We start from the raw sequence: 20,198 nt of genomic DNA, 5'->3' as shown, positions 1-20,198 counted from the left end.
TCTCACATCTCCCTATCTTGTTTGTATTGTTGGGATAAGACCAGATCAGATATCAGAAGATGTGATTTGGGTGGTGGTGAAAGATCGTAAATGAGGGGTTTGCTGAAAATTTCAAGCTTACGGATTGACTGTGTGTTGAAATATTGAAGTTTTCTTACTGCCTCACTGGCTTGACGTGATGGAAATTGGAAAGGCCAAAGATGTTTTCACTCCTTGCCGTCACTCATGAGCCAAAAAAGAGGTTTCTTGGTTTTTTCTGAAAGAAAAGATTGCAGAATCACATGCATCACAGCTCAGAATCTGTCATTTTTCAAGCTTTCATTTTAGGGTACACTGCATGTGAACTTTTTTGCCGGTATATCTCTAGCAATCAATTGAAGATGCTGAAAAAAATATTCCGCATTCCTGATTCTATATATAAGGGTGCCAAGCCTGATCAGGATGGCAAAGAAGGGCTAAGGCAAAACATTCTTCTTTATATTTGGTGAAGATGTTTCTCCCAATTCTCTGCATCTTTTCCCTTATCTTATCATCTCATGCTGCAGTGCAGGACTTCTGCGTCGGGGACCTTGCAGCCCCAGAGGGGCCTGCAGGCTACTCTTGCAAGAAGCCTGCAAAGGTTACTGTTGATGATTTTGTTTTCTCCGGCCTAGGCATGGCAGGGAACACCTCAAATCTTATCAAAGCTGCTGTGACTCCGGCTTTTGCTCCTCAGTTTCCTGGCTTGAACGGTCTTGGCTTGTCCATAGCACGCCTGGACCTGGCTGTAGGAGGGGTTGTGCCAATGCACACACACCCTGGAGGTTCAGAAGTCCTGCTTGTTACGCAGGGGGCAATCTGTGCTGGGTTCATTTCCTCAGCCAATACCGTCTACTTCAAAACTCTTAAGAAGGGTGACATTATGATTTTTCCTCAAGGACTACTGCATTTTCAAGTGAATGGGGCTGGGATACCATCCACCGCCTTTGTTAGCTTCAGCAGCCCACAGCCTGGTCTCCAGATCCTTGATTACGCTCTGTTTGCAAACGATTTGCCAACTGAACTGGTGGTGCAGACCACTTTCCTTGACGCAGCTGTGGTGAAGAAGCTTAAGGCTGTTCTTGGTGGTACTAATTAAGGTCACTGGAGACCACCGCTGCCTCATTTCTTCCATCATCACTCATCTGTTGTTTCTCCTTCCTAGTTTCTTTCCTGTGGTTGAGCTGGTCTCTACTCATAGGATTCTTTGAGTCAGTTTAGTGTTTCCTTTCTGTACTGGTTTCTATGTCAAGTATGTGAACCTAATGATTGTTGCATGCATTCCAGCTGGTAATAAACAGCATTTTTTCAAAGACAAATGCAATTCTCTTTTCTGAGTCCCATCAAATTAGAACCATGGAACATGATACCCTTATCTTTTCCTTGGTGTATACGGTCCAAATTTCATTGTCTGTTGTTTCTTTGAGATATGCTACCATCACCTTCACCACATTAACATTAATGCAATAACGATAATCAAGATTCTAATTTCATTAACATAATCACTGTCAAGTTGCCTAAGGATATCATCTGACTTGCCAAATTGTCTCTGAAACGGTAGGAACCAAATAGAACTACCATTTAGTGAGACATGAATTATCTTTGTAGGGTGTGCATATCGAGGACTGAATGGCAAAGCTACAAACTTCTCAGACAAGTTAGCCTATGGTGAATGTAAAAAGTTGCATATAAACAATGACCAGGTCATGACAATACTAAAAGAAAACTAACAAACAAGCAAACAGAATATTGCAAATAAAGAGAAGGGTAGCAAGTCTCAACACAGAATCAGAATGTAGTATTAATCATTGTTTATCAGCATCATTTACTTGAACAAACCAATAACGAAGCAGTATATTGTCTTTGATTGCTTAACCATAATTACATAGAAACAAGAAGACAGAAGGATGAAATTTACTCAAGTTTAGGATGGCAGAGCAAAGGTGTAGTAGATTGGAGAAAAATGTTAATATGCTGCTTGCGTGCTAAGGTAAGGGCTTGGAAACCCAAATTTCTTCATCATGTCTTTTTTGGAAAATAGAGCTGGAGAGCTAGTGCCAAGCCGGCAACATAAGAACCTTGCCTCAAAAGCCCTCTTCAAAATAAAAATGACATATGGATCCGATGACTTGAAGCCTGCCACACTGGTGGAAATCCATCCAAATAAAAACCCAAATCAAGACCAGTGTTATAAGCATTTATGATGCCACCGACCTATCTAGTCCTTGTTGAAGAAAATGCAACTTGGCAAGCTTTTTGAACTGGGCTTTTCCAGTGCAATGACCAGAAAAGAAACTTGCAACCACATTTGTATTATAAAATTGCCAAAGAATAAAACTGAAAAGCTCTAACCAACACCAAAAATGGCATAATGCTCTTACAAGTTGCTTCCCCACCCCAAGGAGATTCAGAAGGATTGTCAAAAATAGCCTTGCTGCCACTAGAAACTGTAGAGACAACAACCTTACTTGGATTTCTTGTCCTCAGCACATGGCAACCACCCTACCAGCCTCTAGCTCATGATAGGTGACAGATACAGGATCACTGCCAGAGCAGAAGAATAGACTGATGTTTCTCTCGAGGTTGTGGAAACACCCTGAGAACCACTCTTGCCCCCTATTAGAGAACCATCATCATCAAGTATTCATACACTGAAAGAAGAGGTCTACTTTCATACAAAATTTACCATTGATATGCCATTTCCTCACTATCAGATCTTCTGGGAAAACTTTTACACCACATCCTTAACAATTCTCTGGATGATAACTTGCTCAGGGGTAGTTCCTCTATCCCCAATTCATACATAATAGCAGCTAAAAAAAGTGAACCTTCCAATACAATGATCAACTGCATCTGAGACCATTGCAGACCTTGCCTAAAGTTGGTACATATGTCAAGTAGGGAAGACCTTATTAACTTTTGCAATAAGAATAGAAAATTATATATTCAGCATCATCTTCTGTTCATTAGAATGTTGAAAATCCGTTTCTAAGAGCCTTGTAGACATAAAAGAGATTTCTAAGAATCTCATCAGGAAAGAAGTAAACTTTTGAGAAACCCGAGACACTAAGAATAGGTTCCTCCTTATTCTTCATTGTCCACAAAAGAAGACTGAGCTTTCCTTCCATTGGCACAGAGTCCTGATGTTAAAATGGAAAGCATCAAGGAACTCTTTGGGCATTGCTGCAGACCTTCTTTCATGGAAAACAGCAGAAGATCATCTGCAAAGCATAAACAAGCTGGACAAGTTTTTATGCATTTTGGACAACACTGAATCCTATAATCACTCATCAGTAGTAGCCAATTGTAGTCTTCTTCATAAGCACTTGATGGCAAGATAAAAAAAAATTAAGGAGACAATAAGTCTTTCCCTGCATGAGACCCCTGCCCCTGCCAATCCCATAGAACCTCTTAAGCCCACTCATTTGGGAGCATACAATGGCTAGTTCAGGCTCAAGGCCTTACAACACAAAAAGGAAGCCCAGAGAGCACAATCCAAGCTGCAGGAGACAATGTGATGACCTATGATTAAGAATCCAATATAACTCTGGATAGATTAAATGGAAAGGGATCATGTAGAAAGCCTCAAGTAATTGAATTAAGGCTTTGTTGGTTGAATGAGCAAAGTGTCCCTCTTGTAACTCATCTCTATTTCCCAATTGCCTCTTTAAAGATCATTTTCCTCTCCAAAACCTGATGCTGAACCTATTACTTTCTTTAAAAGGAATTTCAGAAATCCATAGATTGGTTACCAGTAGTCCTTGCAAGAACACAAGCCTTCTTCAAAGTGATGAAAACATTTCCGATCTCTGATGGCAATCTTCCTTTTAAAAACCTTTGAAACAAGCTTAATAGCATAGTGGCAGTCACTACATATCCGAATATTCTTTACAATCCGCAAAGTTGATCCAGACTTTGTGTAAAGAAATCCAAATGCTACAGCCAGTTTTTCACTATGGTGTCCAATTACAGCCTCCTTCTCTTCCTCTTCCACATCAAACACAACTGCTCTTGTCTCTTCCCTATATCCAAATTTTTTAATCTCTTTGACAATTTCTTCCCACATCAAGTAGATCTCTTCTGTTTTCTCATGGGATCTGTCCCCTGAAAAAAATTCATGAACAAAACCAGCTACTTCAATCAAGCTACACCCTGGAACCCGATCTACTTTTCTTCTTCTCATAGTTTTCCTGACCTGTTCAGCATCTTCACCTTTCATGGACTCCGCATAGATATTTGAAAGTAGAATATAGCGGCCATCATGGTTTTGATCAGATTCCACCAGTAGACTTCCAACCCTTTGACCCATTTCAGCATTGCCATAAACCCTGCATGCACCAAGGAGGGCTCCCCAAATGACATTATCTGGTTTAATTGGCATTGAAGCAACAAACTTTTCTGCCTCCTCCAACAAACCTGCCCGGCCAAGAAGATCCACCATGCAAGCATAGTGATCTAACTCTGGTCTAATTCCATGAACATCTGACATTGAAGCAAAGTAGTGAAAACCCTTCTCAACCCAGCCAGCATGACTACAAGCACACAAAACTGCAATGTAAGAGACACCATCCGGTGAGATGCCCTCACCTTTCATTTGCTCAAAAAGCTGAAGCGCTTCCTCACTGCATCCATTCATTGCCAAACCAGAAATTGCTGCTGTATAAGCAGAAACATCCCTTTTCCTAGATGTACTAAAGGCCTGCATTGCCAGATCAATACTGCCACATTTTGCATACATGTCAATCAAGGCAGCAGAAAGTATAGAATCAACCCTTACACATTTCTTTCCAATGTAACAGTGAACCCAACACCCATGATCCAAAGCCCCTAACTGAGAGCATGCAGAAAGAACACTCACCAGAATCGCAGAGTTTGGCTCCTGATCCAACATTTGCATCTCCCTAAACAATGCCAAAGCTTCCTTTGGCTGCCCATTTTGAGCATACCCAGAAATCATCACTACCCAAGATACCATATTCCTCCGCGGCATTTCCACAAAAAACCGATACGCATCATCCATACAACTAAACTTCACCAACCCACCAAGCAGACTATTCCAAGAAATATCATTTCTCTCAGTCATTTTGCTAAACAAGCTAAGAGCCTCCAAAATATTCCCATTTCTAATACACCCATCTATCATCGAATTCCACGAAACAACATCTAGTTCAGAACTTTCATCAAACACCCACCTCGCATCATTCAGCCTCCCACAGACTGAGTAAAACCGAATAATCGAATTGCGAACAAACACATCCATTTCAAAGGAGTTCTTAATCACCATACCATGAAACTGCCGACCCAAGTCAAAAGCTACACAATTCGAGCAACCCTGGAACAAAAAGGTAAAAGTGAAGTTATTAGGAGCAAGACTGAGCACACCCATCCGAACAAACAAGAGCACCGAGCTCAACAAAGATCCAGGCCTGCGGGCGCGTGAGAAGCCACGAATTGTAGTGTTGAAGAGGAAAACGGTGGGAGGTGTGGAGGTTCGTAGAAGGAGGAGGAGGGCGTAGTCGATGTCGCCGGAGGGGTCGAGAGCTGAGAAGGAGATGATGGGCCGGAGAGAGGGCGGTGGGTGCGTTAAGCCATTGATGATGAGTTGGGTGTGAGCTTCTTTGAACTGTTTCATGGATTTGCATTTGTGGAAGATTGCAGTGAAGGAGATGCTGTGAAAGTCTGGTTTCAAGGGTTTGAAAATGCTTGGCTTCAACATCAATGGAGATTAGAGAGAGAGAGAGAGCGCGCGATGGAAAGAGAGGGAGAGACATTTGATTTCTGTTATCCGTGGTTTCAGATGGCGGCAAAGTTCAAAATTCTGTTTGCCCCCAACCGGAACTCCCTCGATCCATTTTGGGCTCGTGTCGCAGCCCATCTTTCAAAGAATCCATTATATATATATATATATATATAACGAACAAAAAAAATTGTTATGATATAATTCAGATCGTATTACTTTGTATCTTATGTGGTCGTATTGTTTTTTATCTGGTCTAATTTAATTCTATCACCGTCCCGTATATTTATACTTTCGTTGAACGATCAAGATTTTTTCATGTTATTTGAATGGTGGAGATTTTAAGATTTAATGGAAATTGATTTTGATCAGTGTGTCTTTACGATAGCCACGTATCGGGAACACCAAAGCGTGGGAGCGAGCGAGATACACGGGAGGGAAAGGCAATAATAAATGAACAAATAATCCAAATAAAGAAAAAGAGGGAAAGAAAGAATCAGGGGGAGAGAGGGAACAAAGCCAGCTTGGCTGGCGGAAGAAGACGACGACGACTTTGGCATTCTCTCTCTCTCCTCCAACACATACACCATTTTGCCACTCTGTCATTTTCCCTTCTCTCTCCTCCTTCCCTCTATAAATACTCCCTCCCCTCTCATTGTCCTTTCGCTCTCCTCCTCTTCGCCAACAACACCAAGCTAGGTTTTCCAGATCATGAGTCTCTTCGGCCTCGGCAGCAGGTATTCTCCTCCCTTATCGCTGATTATCTTCTAATCTTCTCTCAATTTTGCTTCAATATCCATTTTTCTTCCAGTTTTTTGATCTGGTGATTTTCATTTTTTTTTTTCACTGTTTTTTTAATCATTTTTTTTTTTAAATTTTTTGGCGAGAGAATATATTTTTGTTCTTGTAATTGTCGCGTGTTTTTGTTTTATTTTATGATTTTTTTTTATTATTGTTCTACGTGTCTCTTTTATATTTTTTTTTTTGTCAATTTCGCGTCAGAATTTATGATTCTTGTTGTTGTTATGCTGTGCGATTCATATTTTTCTCTCAATCTTCATGATGATTTGCGTGTTTTTTTAATGTTTTTTTGCTCATTGTGTTATGTGTGTGAGATTCGAGAGGTGTTTTTTTGGATTCTGGAGGAATATGTTGTGAAATGGAAGCAATTTTTTTGTTGGTGATGACAATGATTGATTAAGGAAGGAGGAAGAATATGTTGTTTTGTGGAAACATAGGGTTAAATTGAGAGATTTGGTATTGGTTTTTAATAGGAGGATTAGGATATTTTGCAAGTTAAATATTGATTTTGTGTGTTTATGGAAGAAACAGATTTTCTTCATTTTTGGCCCTGCTTTGCGGGGTGTGTATGTGCTTTAGAAACTTTTGTGCATATTGGCATGGGATGACTTTTTCTTTCCTCTCTTTGCTTGACTTTTTCTGATAATTGTTTTCTTCTTCTCTGTGGGGAAGATTTATTTATTTATTCATTCCCAAAAATTTGAGGTTTTTCTTGTGGCTCATGGAGGTCTAATTGTAGTTTTTAGCTTCTGGTTTCCTCATTCATATTGGTGTGCTATGCATAGAACATATGTTCTTCAAGAGGATTCTGTTTGAGCTTCACCTTTTTCCATCTATTCTGCCTGATTGTGAAGCTAAAGTTTTGCTAGAATCTTCAGGTCTAATTGCTGATGTCAATTTATTAGTTTATCCTTTTAGCATGAATATAGATAATAAAATATTTCTCTTTATTATACTGTCTGTTTGTGTGACATTAGTGAATTCTCTTTAACAATTAGATCAAAAGGTGGCATTTCCCCTTTTATGTGATTGTAGAATAAATCTTACGAAGTTGATGGTTGGGTATCATTGTCTTCATAGGTCTAAAATAGCCACAGCTTACTGTTGATTTTATAAAATATATTATAGATAATGTATAACACCACCTCATGATTTTAATCTAAAGAACTTGTTTCTCGTTGTTTTTGAAATTACTAATTTTAATCGAGCTTTGACTCATGCAGAAACCAGAAAACATTTCGGCCCAAAAAGAGTGCTCCTTCAGGGAGCAAGGTGGGTGTCCTTTGTGGTTGTATGGTTTATTTATAATTTTTATTTTGTTAATGTCCCCTTTTTTGGTTGATACTCTAATATTTTTAATCCAAATGCAGGGTGCACAACTTCAAAAACACATTGATGCCACCTTGGGTAGTGGAAACTTGAGGGAAGCAGTACGGCTTCCCCCAGGAGAAGATCCTAATGAGTGGCTGGCTGTAAACAGTAAGAATTTTAAATCTTGTTCAGTTGCAAATTCATGGCGATAACATATGAGAGGGAGTATCAAATTGTGAGGAAATTTAGGATAGTTGCACTATGATGTGGTGTGCTAGCATACACCATATCATTGGTGTTGATTGATATTTAGGTGTATTTGATATCTGAATATTTTATATTTATTGCCTTGTGGATTGGTGAGATTTGTTATGAATTGATTTGATATCTCTCATTCTTCTTTTAATATTTTGCTAACTACTATAATCTATTAAACCCATATTGGGTATTATCATTGTAATTCAGTCCATTATGGTTTGTTTCTTGTTTGCCAACTGTAAATTTATTTCTTTTCTTTTTCAGTTTGCTGATGACCATGCCTATCGGCTAATATAAGCCTGTACTAGTTTCTTGTTTGATGCAGTTTTTTGAAAAGCATAAGATTCATGATGGCACTATAATTGAGAATATTATTTTCTTCCAGCTTCTTATATTTACTTTGGATAATTTGACACTATTTAGAGTCTTTGGCCTCATAAATTTCATTGAACTTTTTGTTCCCCATGATCTTGAAATGAAATCACTTATAGAGGATGTTGTGCTGAGACATGAATGACACATAGCAGGCTCTAAAGTTTACCTGCTTATTATTGTCCACGGAGAATGACTTGCATTCCTGTCATCTATCATGCTAGCTTGGCACTGCCTTACATCAAATCTTAAGACCAGGATTATGAAAAGTTTAGTACAATATCACCTACGAACCTGAAGGATGCAATAATGTTTTACTTCCTACAATTTGGTTGAGAATCCTATTGACGAATTCTATAAATTTGTGTCTGTGAGAGATGAGGAGGTGGGGAGGGGAAGGCGAGTTTGTTGAATGTTGAAATCCTTGCCAGAAATTTTAATATCCAATACGAAATGGATTCTTGCAACAGTGCCTCTTACTTGTTTTGCTTTGTTCTCTCGCTGCAGCGGTGGACTTCTTCAACCAAGTAAACATTCTGTATGGTACACTTACTGAATTCTGTACAGCATCCATCTGCCCGACAATGTCAGCAGGGCCAAAGTATCTTTCTTAATCCTTATACTAATTCTCATTTGGATTATTTAACCTTTCTTAATCCTTATGCTTGGTCTTTATATTTAACCTTTATGCGAAATATTTTTACTAGGTGTGTGCTGTCCTTGTTCAGTAGAGCCTGAAAGAATCAATAAATAGAACTAAACGGGCAGGAACATGTAGAACAAGGATATTCTAATGTGAGGAGTACTAACTTATAACATATGCAGGTGTCTGTTGGTGAAGATCAAACTGAATTCACTGGGTGGAAAAACAGATGTTTGGATCTATGTGGATTACAGATCATAAAAACAGTGCCAAGGAATGAAGTAGTTTCTATCTTGAAATGGAAATCATCTTTTAGAGAAGTTGGTTAGTCAAGTGAATTTTTAGGAAGCAGAAAATTGAGCTTTGAATAAGAAATTTTCTGTCATTTTCAGACTAGTATCTTTAATATCTTTTTCTTCAACTTTTATTTTGTTTTCCTTTTGAAAAACAAAATTCTTATTGGTCCATTCCATTTCTTGTTGGATCATCTGTTCCTTCACTTCTATGAGCTTGGATGCTTATTTTTCTGCCCTTCTAAGAATAAGTGGAAAAATTATTCTTGAAAACCTAAAATCATTTGTGATTACTTTTAATGTGTTCATGTTGTAAGTCCTGAGTTGGATTAAATTACTCAACCACAGATACGAGTATAGATGGGCTGATGGAGTCACAATTAAGAAACCCATTGAGGTGTCTGCTCCAAAGTATGTCGAATATCTGATGGACTGGATTGAAACTCAGCTAGACGACGAATCAATATTTCCTCAAAAATTGGGTATGTAAAATTCCTTTCTGAAGCAGGTTTAAATCAAAGCATATAGGCTTTTTAAATGATTATTTTGTGTTGCAGGGGCACCATTTCCAAATAATTTCCAGGATGTTGTTAAGACAATTTTCAAGCGCTTGTTTCGCGTATATGCCCACATATATCACTCGCATTTTCAGAAGATTGTCAGTTTAAAGGAAGAAGCTCATCTCAATACCTGCTTTAAGCATTTCGTTCTGTTTACTTGGGTGGGTTCCTAATATCCATTTACTCTTCAAGTTCTTACATAAGAGACATCATTTTTTTCCTCTTATCAGACAAAATCTTAACTACTGCCGGCTTTGAAATATATCTGTAACCCATTCTTCAATCCCTTCCAACCAATCCTTAAACAAGTCGTTTTGGTTGTGACTTTTGTATGCCCTTGTTAGTAAATCTTCATTTGAATTTGCATTTTCTTCCATCATTTTTTGTTTGTCTCCCTTTGATTTGCAAGCAAGGCATTGCTGTGTGTGTAATTGGGTGTGATGTAATTGCAGGAATTTCGCCTGATTGACAAGGGGGAGCTTGCACCTCTCTATGACCTCATCGAGTCTATTCTACAGCTATAGTGCCATGCCAATTGTATGTTTTGGACGCATTTTTGTGAGCATCTGTTTGTTCATACAATTTTTTTGTTATTTGAACCTCTATTGCTTTACTGTCATAAACAAAGACGAATTTGTCCCCCAATATTAATTTGGTCTCATGATTCTTTGCTACCACATTACTCCATATTTCCATAACTACTATTCACATTCCTATTTGATAACCTACTTATTGTCATATTTAAAAATTGTTTGAAATTTTTTATTTCAAAGGTGTCAATTCTATAATATGGTGTTCTTTCAACAAATTTAGGTACAAAGTGTTATGTTTTGAAAGAAGGATAAAGTATTTTTTACTTTTTTTTATCCTTGAAAGTAAAACATGTTTTTTAACTTGAAATTAAAACCAAAGTAGAAGTTATTTTCTTTAATTTTTAAAAATAAAAAGAAAACTCAGAGAAATTTTAATAAGCCATAAAATATAAATAAAATTAAACATATAACTTTTTTTTTATCTATGATTCAATATTGACAACAAAAATATTCAAATACAATCTTCCCATAAATTGTAAGTATTTTTATGAATTTTATTTCAATATTATTATTCATATTTTGCTAAAAACTACTTATTTTTTAATTTGTTTATAATTATAAAACTATTTTCATTTTTTATAAAACTTGAATTAAATGTGATTAATTTTATATAAATTGTTTTTAAAAGTTCAAAATGAAAAAATTATTTTTTAAAAAAACTTATCAAATATCCTTACTTTAAAATAGTTTTTAAGAACAAGTATAAGACAATATTTTTTAGAATAAATTTAAAGTGTTTTTTTATATTTTTTATTAATTTTTTGAGAAATAATTGAAAAAAAATTAAAAACTTTTATATTATATATAAATAGATGGTTCATTTACAAAATCTTATTCTAAAAAATAATTGAGAATTAATTTTAAGAAATCCTATGAAAATATGACTTATATTTGAAAACTGTTTTGTTTCTGGGCGATCAATTTTTTCACATATTCTTTTGATAACCAAACAAGGGAGAGTAAGGACTGTAAGAGAAGAAAATCCGAATTTCCTTTTAAACAGTTGGATAGAAAAGTATTGAAGCATTTAGGATGTGATTGATTTGGAATATTTTTTATTTATTTTTTAAAAATAGTTGTAAAAATAAAGACTCCTTGAATTGTGATTTGATGTTGTCAATGTTCTTACTCTAAGATTGAAGGTTGTTTCCACTTTTGAGGAGTTTTATTCGAATACAAGGAGACATAATCCTTAATTTCGACAAAACAAATAAATAAATAAACGGAAAGGAAAATTACTAAAATATCAGGAAAATGCTAATAGAAAAAAAAAATCATAAAATTAATTATTTATTATTTTAAATAATTTTTAATTTACTTTCTTTAAATAATTTTCAACATAGCATTCAAATCCTTAGTAACATCCTTCAATGAATCAATATAGTATCCAATTAATCATATAATCATATTTAATTGTTCTATTATTAATTTCCACTCAGTTTTCTTTTTCATTCATAATGGTATTTTTCTTTTATTTATATTAATAAAATAGAGATTATTCACCAATTTAACTACAAAGAAAACTTACTATATGTAAAGATAAATTTCTAATTTTTGTTTTTGTTTTTTAGAAACAAAAAATGATAGTAATGTGTATATGAAAAGCAAGAATTTTTAAAAGTTTACTGTCTCAAATTTTAAAGCTTTTGAAAGTATTTTTTAGGAACATAAAGTAAGTTTATATTTTTTTGTGTAAGTGGTTTTACTTTTTGTATATAAGTTATCACTATTTTTTATATTTAAAAATAAAAAAATAAATGTATTTATTTTTCTCAAATCCCTTTTCCCCCTTCATTTTAAGGTTTATTTTGAGTTATCATCTCTTATTTTATAAAGATTAATTTTGCTTTTAAACGCAAGACAAAACTTATAAAATCTACATCAAAACTCCATAAAAGTACAAAACCTATTAAATTTGTTTAAATATATGAGACTTGAATGACCCAAAACTCAAGCCGTAGATTTAAGGTTATAAGCCTTAACAAGGTGATGCTTAAGTTTTGATTACCAGGTTATAATTCCCTTTGAGATGAACCTTAATAGTTTTTTAAAATACTAGATATCACGATTCGTTCCCAAATATGAAAATATTATTCACTTTGCCCTCAAAGATCCTCACTATTTTAAAATTTACATAGAGAAGTATCACTATTTTAAAATCTAAAGAGAAGTTCACATATCTATAACTTCAAAAACTTTTTCCCTTATTCGATGTGGAATATCACAATTACTTCCCATATAGATATGATAATGAATATTACAATCACCCCACTCCCCACACTCATCATGTCCTATAAAATTGCATGGCCAAACAAACTTCCACATTCCATTTATAATAATCGATTCTCAACCATGTAGTTATTACTCACCATAGATGAAAGATTGATACCATTTGTAATAACTAACTTTCAACTGTGTGATTATTATCTACTTAAAACCTCAGGACCTCAAGACTTTAAAAGTTAAAACATATCTATATAGTTAAAAAAAAACTTGAACATATATACATCCACATCCACAAACTTTTTCCCTTATCATGTGGGATATCATACTAAATGTTATTCACTTGGTTATTTTCAACTTCATAAAAGATATTTTTTATTTTACTATTCTCAAATGTTTTGAAAATACCACATTTGTGGAATTAATTTCACATTTTGTCTTTTTCAAATTCAACTTTCTAGAAAATGGAAACAGATTAACCATGTCCCGATGACATCTATTCATGATTAAAGCAATTTCAAGCAGCTTGTTATTCTTTGGAATCATACTCCTCTATATTATCAGAAGAAATTCAAATCAGCTAGTAGCTCAACTCTGCCTAATTGCAAAACATGAACCTTCCCCATCATATTCTACATTGCTGGCTCTTTACAGTGTAGTTAAGTAGGGAGAAAACTCAGTATCTTTTTCCTGTTTTTCATAGTGAAGAAACTCAGTGGTATGTTTCTTTAACTTCTGTTGTATCCTTTCTATATAGCAGATCAAACCCCATCTATCTTCCATCAACCCTTAAGTTAAGCTGCATTTTTGGCAACTCCATTGTATCAGTTTCACTCCTCTTGGGGACTTTGAAACCAACAACCTGATGTTCTCCTGCCTCACTGCACCTCAAGATTGCCACTCAACAAGAATGTGCCCTGAGAGATGGCAACAAACCCTAGGAACTACCATCCATGCAGCTAAACCCTCACATTGGGATGAAGTAGCACAAAACTTTCTAGGGTTGGTCTCTACTTTTGCGGTGTTGTTTCGCATATACATCCTGGAAGTGGGTTCGCATAGAAACTTTCCTCCAGCTTTGGAAACTCTCCAGGCTCTCGTAGGTATGGTGCTCCAGCTCGGTCTTTGTGAAGCTTCTTCACTTTGGAACTGAATTTCTTCCAAGTGATTTTTCCTTCATCAAGGTCATCAACAAGTTTTACAAAATTCATCCTGCATTAACAAAATAAGAATGATCATGCACTGCAAATGGATAGAGTGAAAAAACCATAACCATTGAACTGGGCATGTTTAATGTAGTTTAGAAGAGATGGGTTAAGATATTAGTACTTTTCAGGGCTAATAGTCTTCTTGAAGTTCTCAAATCGCCTGTGACCTTGAACAGCCTTTGCCATATTTCCATCATAGGTATAGACAAACACGTCGCTTTGAAGGGCAACAACATAGTCCAGTCCAGCCAGTCTGTTCTGATGATCCTTGAAAGGGCTCAACTCTTCTTCAGTGGAAAGTGTTGAATGGGAGAAGATGTTGGGGAAGTCATTCATTAGATATTGCATACTTCCTTTACCATAGGCCTCACCAGCTACCAAATAAATCCTGGTGCTAGATGGGAAACCCAGCCCTTTGAGCAAAAGGGAAGTCTCCCTGGGGGTCAAGGGACAGCCACCAAGCAACCTTCTCTCGGTACCATTGATCTCTTTCTCTTTCCAATGACTGACCTCATATCGCATTGTACGTAGTTCCTCATCTTCTGCTGCTGTCAAATTATGACTGCAGCCTGTGAATGAAAGCATATCCTTCTCATACCTATTGAGAGAGTAAAAATAATGAGGTCAGTACATATTTACACATTCTAAAGTGAAGGGCTTGTACAATTGATAGGCGTAGAGATTGGATTATATTGAATACGTTATGAATAAAGAGCAACAATCATAGGTAATGGAGCTAAGCACCAATTTTGAAAGAGCACCATTTCTTCAGAAATCATGGAAGTTAAAAATTGGGCAGTCTTTAAAATTCTAAAGCTCATGGTGGGAAAAATGATCCACAATATCCCTTTTTCATATATCTGAAACAGCACACTGAGAGGATGACACAAATTCAAATATAGCACATTAATTTCAAATATAAATACTCCATTTAGCTGGGGAAATGGATTATGAAAGGCCTTGCCTGGATTGGTTTTGAGGAGTAAAAAAAAGCTTCTTTTTACACTCAATAAAAGTTTTTACATCTATTAGGCTAATTTATTAAAAGAGTATGGGTTTAGAAAAAACTTAGCAAGGAAGCTAGGAAAATATTACTTATTATAGAAACTCTATTTTAGCTTATGCAAAAAGCTATTTCATGTTTAATTAAACTTTCGCAATATCAATATTGGTTTTTTTGAAAGTCGTCAGGGCTGCAAGTGAGTCCACATCAACCGCCATTGGTTTTTCAATGAGCAGACATCGATTTAAAATGTCATCTGCAGAAAATATAAGGCAGTCATGTTTATCAGCCTGTCATGAATTAATCGCTAACTTTGATTAAAAGAACTCTTGAATCAACAATTTTTAGCTAAGATAAAAGGATCAAATCGATAAAACTACATGAGTAAAGTTGTGTAAGACGTATGTCACTTGCCTCAAATGCAGAGCAATATAAGGGTTTCCACCCTCTCGCATTCTTGAAACCAAGGTGTTTCCAAGTTCTTCTATTAGGGATGAATATTTCAAGGCTTTGTAATTTACACGACATCTCAGTTTCTGTATGGAACTTGGAATACCATTGTTGGCAAGTCTGGAATCAGTATGAGTAAAATATATAACCTTGTACTGCTTCAAGAGTGGGAGGATCTCTGTTTTGTAGTAACTGACCTGAGCAAAAGAATAGAAATCAATCAATGGGTTTGAATCTTAGAAAAAATAACAATGAGATGAGAGATATAGCATACGGTGTTGGAATTACAATGAAATGCAGCCACTCATACACAGAATGTACATGAACGTGTATCCAAAGTTTCAATAAATCAAACATCCTAATTAAAAATAAACTGCTGAATGAGTGGAATCTTCGCGGATGAGAATTTAGATTCAGCCCTTTACAAATTGGTTAAGTTGCTCGTATCCATAAAAATAACTGTACACAAAGGAGAATCAAAATATCATCATATTTTGAAAGATTGATGAGTTGGTCATTACCTTAGACCATGATATTGGTGTCTTTGTGAAAGGTTCAATTCCAGCATAATCAGGTGGTAATGTCTCAACTATGTGGACATCATCTTTCAGTGCCTTTATGAAGTGTTGCCAATCAAACAGATCCTTAAAGTCACTGGAAAAAAAATAATAAAAAAAAAATGCAAAAAGGAATCAATTCATTCGGACTAAATCATTGCGAAAGGGAAGGCATCTTCTGTTGAAGGAATGAGTATGGTATACAAAGTCCAAAAGGATTCCTCTGGGGAATGGTGTTATTACCAGCATCAGTAGGGATGTTATCCAGTACATCACATTTAGAAGAACTAAAATTTTGTCCCAAAGAAAATGTGATTGGAGATCCAACATGGTATTTATGATTTAAAAAATAAAATAAATTTGGAAGCAGATTAGTGAATTTGGTTTCCTGGAAAGTCAGCTTATGCTTTTGGAAAGCTTGTCGGTTGTATATTTTTCCTTCACCAAGTGAATCCTCTGAGAGTCTATCTCTACCATAAATTATATAATTCTCAACTAAACATCAGATCTACCACTCATCATAATGGCCTATTGTTGTCTCATGTCTGGGAACAAAAGAAGTAATTTTCTTAGACAATATTGGTAAGCCAATTCCAAGAGTGCAGAAAAAAACCTGTCATCAGCCCAATAGGATGTGTGATCAAGTGAAGGAAGAACCAGTGTTGCCTTCATGACCTTTGCAATGGCAACCATATCACATATCTGCACTCTAAAATTATTCATTAATCAGACTATAGTTGGTATTAATACTTAAACAATATCCAAGTAAAATTATCAAAACACACAATAGACAGACCCCAAATCTCATCTGATTCAATCCACCATTAGCATTAATGATAATGTAACCATTTGTCTTCGCATCCAGCTCTGTCAACAGAAGCAAAAGAAAAGGGTTGGTCTACAGTTAGAGAGAGAGAGAGAGAGAGAGATTGTTTGGTTGAATGGGTTTCTTACTTTTGTGAATTCTTGGCTGGTTAACGCATTGGGTGAAATTCTCACTGTTGGGTTTGGACCAGATATCTGAATTCTGAAGAAGTAAATTTCATGAGTGACAAATTAAAAACATATCATTATGAGACCCAAAATTAGTCAATGTGTTTTTGCAATATGAATCCGATACTTACTTCAGCCATGCTTTTCTGCCTATTCACCACACCTGATGCTACCATCATCAGAGTTCTTTCAACATCACTTCCTCCCTCCCTATATACGTAATCATGAGAGCTTTTATCCATTTCATTTAGATGAGTGTTGAGGGGGTCAGAAAAATCCTAATTAGAAATGCAGAATAGCTTAGTAAGACAGAAGATAAAGGTGAGAAGAATAACACATAAGGAAACACATGCACACAGATAAAAGATTTAATTGTCAAGAACTGCTGATGGACAACAACTGCAAAGAGCACCTTAAGTTATAGATCAATATGCATCATAAGGTTAGATGTTAACTATAAAACATTCACCCAAATTTCAAAATATATATATATATATATTTGTACGTGGTCTCAAACATGCCAGTTGCTCATCTCCAGCAGGAGATATTCACTTTCCCAAACCACAAGTAACTAAACTTTCCTAGTCCACTGAAAACAGATCTAACATTGAGCAAACAACTGCCTATTTCTAGACTTTTAGGACAGATTTTTTTTTTTTAATCTCTATTTATTTGATCAAGTCCACACTTGAACCATCTTTAAGCTTATTAGCTGAAGAGGAACACTAAATGCAATTTCCAACTTCTAAAAGCTTATAGTGTAAAGCAAATTCACACTCGTATTCCAGCACATCACCATATGAATACTGCCAAAGACCCTAGGAGCCCATGCTGCCCATGTTTCCCACTGCGGAGCAACTATTGAGATCAATTCAACAAGCCTTGGTCCCTAGAACTTGAGGTTGGCTTCCTGAATCCTCTTCCTCTATTGGAATAATATTCTCCATTGGATCCTTGGTCATCATTTGTTCCTCACCACCACTATCTATGCTTTTTTGACCTTTCTACATGTCCTCAACTCTAACAGAATCATCATTCCATACAGGTAAAATGATAGGTATAGGTCATTGTCACACATGACCAAAATACATTAGGCCACTTTCCCTCATCTTGCCCCAATTGCAACAGAGATTCATTCTTTATTAAAGTACATAGAATTCTAAGCAAGCATCCATCCATTTTCAATACAAAGTTCTAATTTGCTTCCCACACATAAACAGAAAGCCAAACAACCTATCATTTTCAAAAGTACCCACAAAATGGCACGCTTTTCTCTTCTTTCTGAATGGAAAAAGAATCCCTCTAGTGGATTAAGATAACCTTGATAAAGGCCTTCTCTGGTTACTCAAAAAAGATACAAAAGAACAGCCCAAAGAAGCTTAACTCCTAAACTGAAATTTCCACATGGATACGTATATAAATTCAGCATTCGGAATCCAAAATAAACATTCAAGTCAGAAATCACCTTTTTCTCTCACAAGTTGTCCTGCCAGTACAACACATTTTGATTTGGATATAGAAAAAGTGATGATAAAACAATGAAGTAAAGTATAGAGAAGAACATGTAACCAACCTGATGAGACCCAATCCTATCAATGGCAGATCCAAACCACCCAGTGGCACAAATCTTCAGAACACCCAAAAACAAGCACACCCCACAAAACACAAAGAACATCCAATGCCCCAACTTCTTCCTCTCCCTCAACCCCAAATCAAGAACAGCAGATCCAACATGCTTCTTGGGCTGATTCTTCAGAACACCCCCATGAACTCTCTGGTTCACATGATGGGTCTGCTTCCTTTCCAAAACTACATCAAACCCATCACCGGAAACAGGGCTACCACATATTTCCGATCTAGGTGAGTTGAGATGCACATCAATCTCGTAGTGGGGATCGAACCCACCACCCCCCTTGCTGCTACCGTTGTTATGAGCGTTCCCGCTGCTGTTGCCGCGTTTAAACGAATGAGCTCGGCGAGTCATTGGACCTGAGAAGCGTGGGCTATTGACTCGCTGAGAGACTCCATCAGAAGCGTTGTGGTGAAAACCCATGAAAAGGAGAGAGTACTACGATGAGATCCGATTGTGATCCCAGATTTTTATGGGGGAATGTGGCGATTCAATGAGATTGCCATTGCCCAACCAGCCGACCAGCCAACCTCTTCTCTCCCTCTCCCTCTTTGTATGATTAGCCTTCTCCTTTATCTCTGGCCTTTTTCCCTCACAAAAAGAAAATCCCAGTTTTTCTTTAACGCTGAGGGCACAACCGTCTTCAACCCCCAAGGATCTGTCCCTGTTTGGTTAAGGAAAATGCTATCAGGAATATTTCAAACACACCTACACAAAAACAAAATCAGGAATTTGTTTTCATTTCATTTATGCCAAAAACCTAATAAACCAAAATATTTTTTCACAAATAAGAAAACCCAAAAAAAATATTTAATTAATTTTCTTTATAATAAAAATAAAATTTTACAATATTAAAAAAAAAAAAAAAAAAAAAAAAAAAAAACCTAAGACTGCTTGTTATTATTTTTTGCATTTTTTTTAATCACTTTTATTGAATATTATTAAATATGAAATTGATTTCACAAAAGGGGTGACAGCCATGGTTGAATGAATGCCGCCACCATCATTGACTTTTTCAAATACCAAAACTACCCCTCTATTTTTCCCATTTTCCCACTTTTTAACATCCGATAAAAATTCCCACGTGCTAAGAAATTCCTTGTGGATTTAAAATAATTTCTAAGGAAGAAGAGGCAGTACAGTAACTTCCCATTTTTGACTAGATCCTACGCGGCGAAGACACCGTGGGTAACCGAGAATTTTTTTATTTTATTTTTAAATTAAAAAACAGAAAAATAATTATGAGCACCGACCCATTGTGCATGCGATTCACTTTATACGATTTTTTTATGCGCAATTGGTGGTTGTCGGAATATTCTTAGAGTTTACAAAACAAATATTAAAGTTACAATTTAATATTTGTCATATTAAAATAAGATGTATTATTTGGATTTAGGATTTCCTTGAAGAGTAATTTTTTCAAAAGCACTATTAATCTATGGTTTTTCATGGCAATTTTATCGAAAATGTTTTGTATGATCCAAAAACTTATTTTGGATAATATTTTTTTAATATATCATATTATAAAAATATAATAAATTCTAGAAT

General features: G+C 35.8%; 4 protein-coding genes across 4 annotated transcripts; 2 read left to right on the top strand and 2 right to left on the bottom strand.

The window, feature by feature from the left end:
• The first annotated feature begins 386 nt into the window (after positions 1-386).
• GER6 (germin-like protein 6) lies at positions 387-1,504 on the top strand. Its single transcript, NM_001281130.2, has one exon. It carries the CDS (start codon positions 491-493, stop codon positions 1,115-1,117), a length of 627 nt encoding a protein of 208 aa, NP_001268059.1. The 5' UTR covers positions 387-490; the 3' UTR covers positions 1,118-1,504.
• Positions 1,505-3,766: 2,262 nt separating this feature from the next.
• On the bottom strand, positions 3,767-5,650 carry LOC100266377 (pentatricopeptide repeat-containing protein At5g66520). The gene has a single exon (XM_010657820.2). It carries the CDS (start codon positions 5,648-5,650, stop codon positions 3,767-3,769), a length of 1,884 nt encoding a protein of 627 aa, XP_010656122.2.
• Positions 5,651-6,237: 587 nt separating this feature from the next.
• Positions 6,238-10,670, top strand: LOC100245566 (MOB kinase activator-like 1A). Its single transcript, XM_002279083.5, has 7 exons — positions 6,238-6,492; positions 7,780-7,828; positions 7,927-8,035; positions 9,005-9,098; positions 9,782-9,915; positions 9,991-10,154; positions 10,446-10,670. Exons 1-7 carry the CDS (start codon positions 6,467-6,469, stop codon positions 10,515-10,517), a joined length of 648 nt encoding a protein of 215 aa, XP_002279119.1. The 5' UTR covers positions 6,238-6,466; the 3' UTR covers positions 10,518-10,670.
• A 2,642-nt stretch (positions 10,671-13,312) lies between these two features.
• On the bottom strand, positions 13,313-19,452 carry LOC100251000 (O-fucosyltransferase 35). Its single transcript, XM_002279005.4, has 9 exons — positions 18,594-19,452; positions 17,152-17,298; positions 16,982-17,054; positions 16,824-16,894; positions 16,641-16,729; positions 15,992-16,124; positions 15,435-15,667; positions 14,139-14,615; positions 13,313-14,021 (listed from the first exon to the last, which is right to left on the bottom strand). The coding sequence occupies exons 1-9, from the start codon at positions 19,071-19,073 to the stop codon at positions 13,820-13,822; spliced, it is 1,905 nt and encodes a 634-aa protein (XP_002279041.1). The 5' UTR covers positions 19,074-19,452; the 3' UTR covers positions 13,313-13,819.
• Between the last annotated feature and the right edge of the window lie 746 nt (positions 19,453-20,198).

This window comes from Vitis vinifera, chromosome 11 (genome assembly GCF_030704535.1).
Source record: "Vitis vinifera cultivar Pinot Noir 40024 chromosome 11, ASM3070453v1".
In the NCBI taxonomy this organism is placed as follows: domain Eukaryota; kingdom Viridiplantae; phylum Streptophyta; class Magnoliopsida; order Vitales; family Vitaceae; genus Vitis; species Vitis vinifera.
The sequence above is the reverse complement of the archived record's forward strand: the minus strand, read 5'-3'. Positions and strand labels throughout refer to the sequence as shown.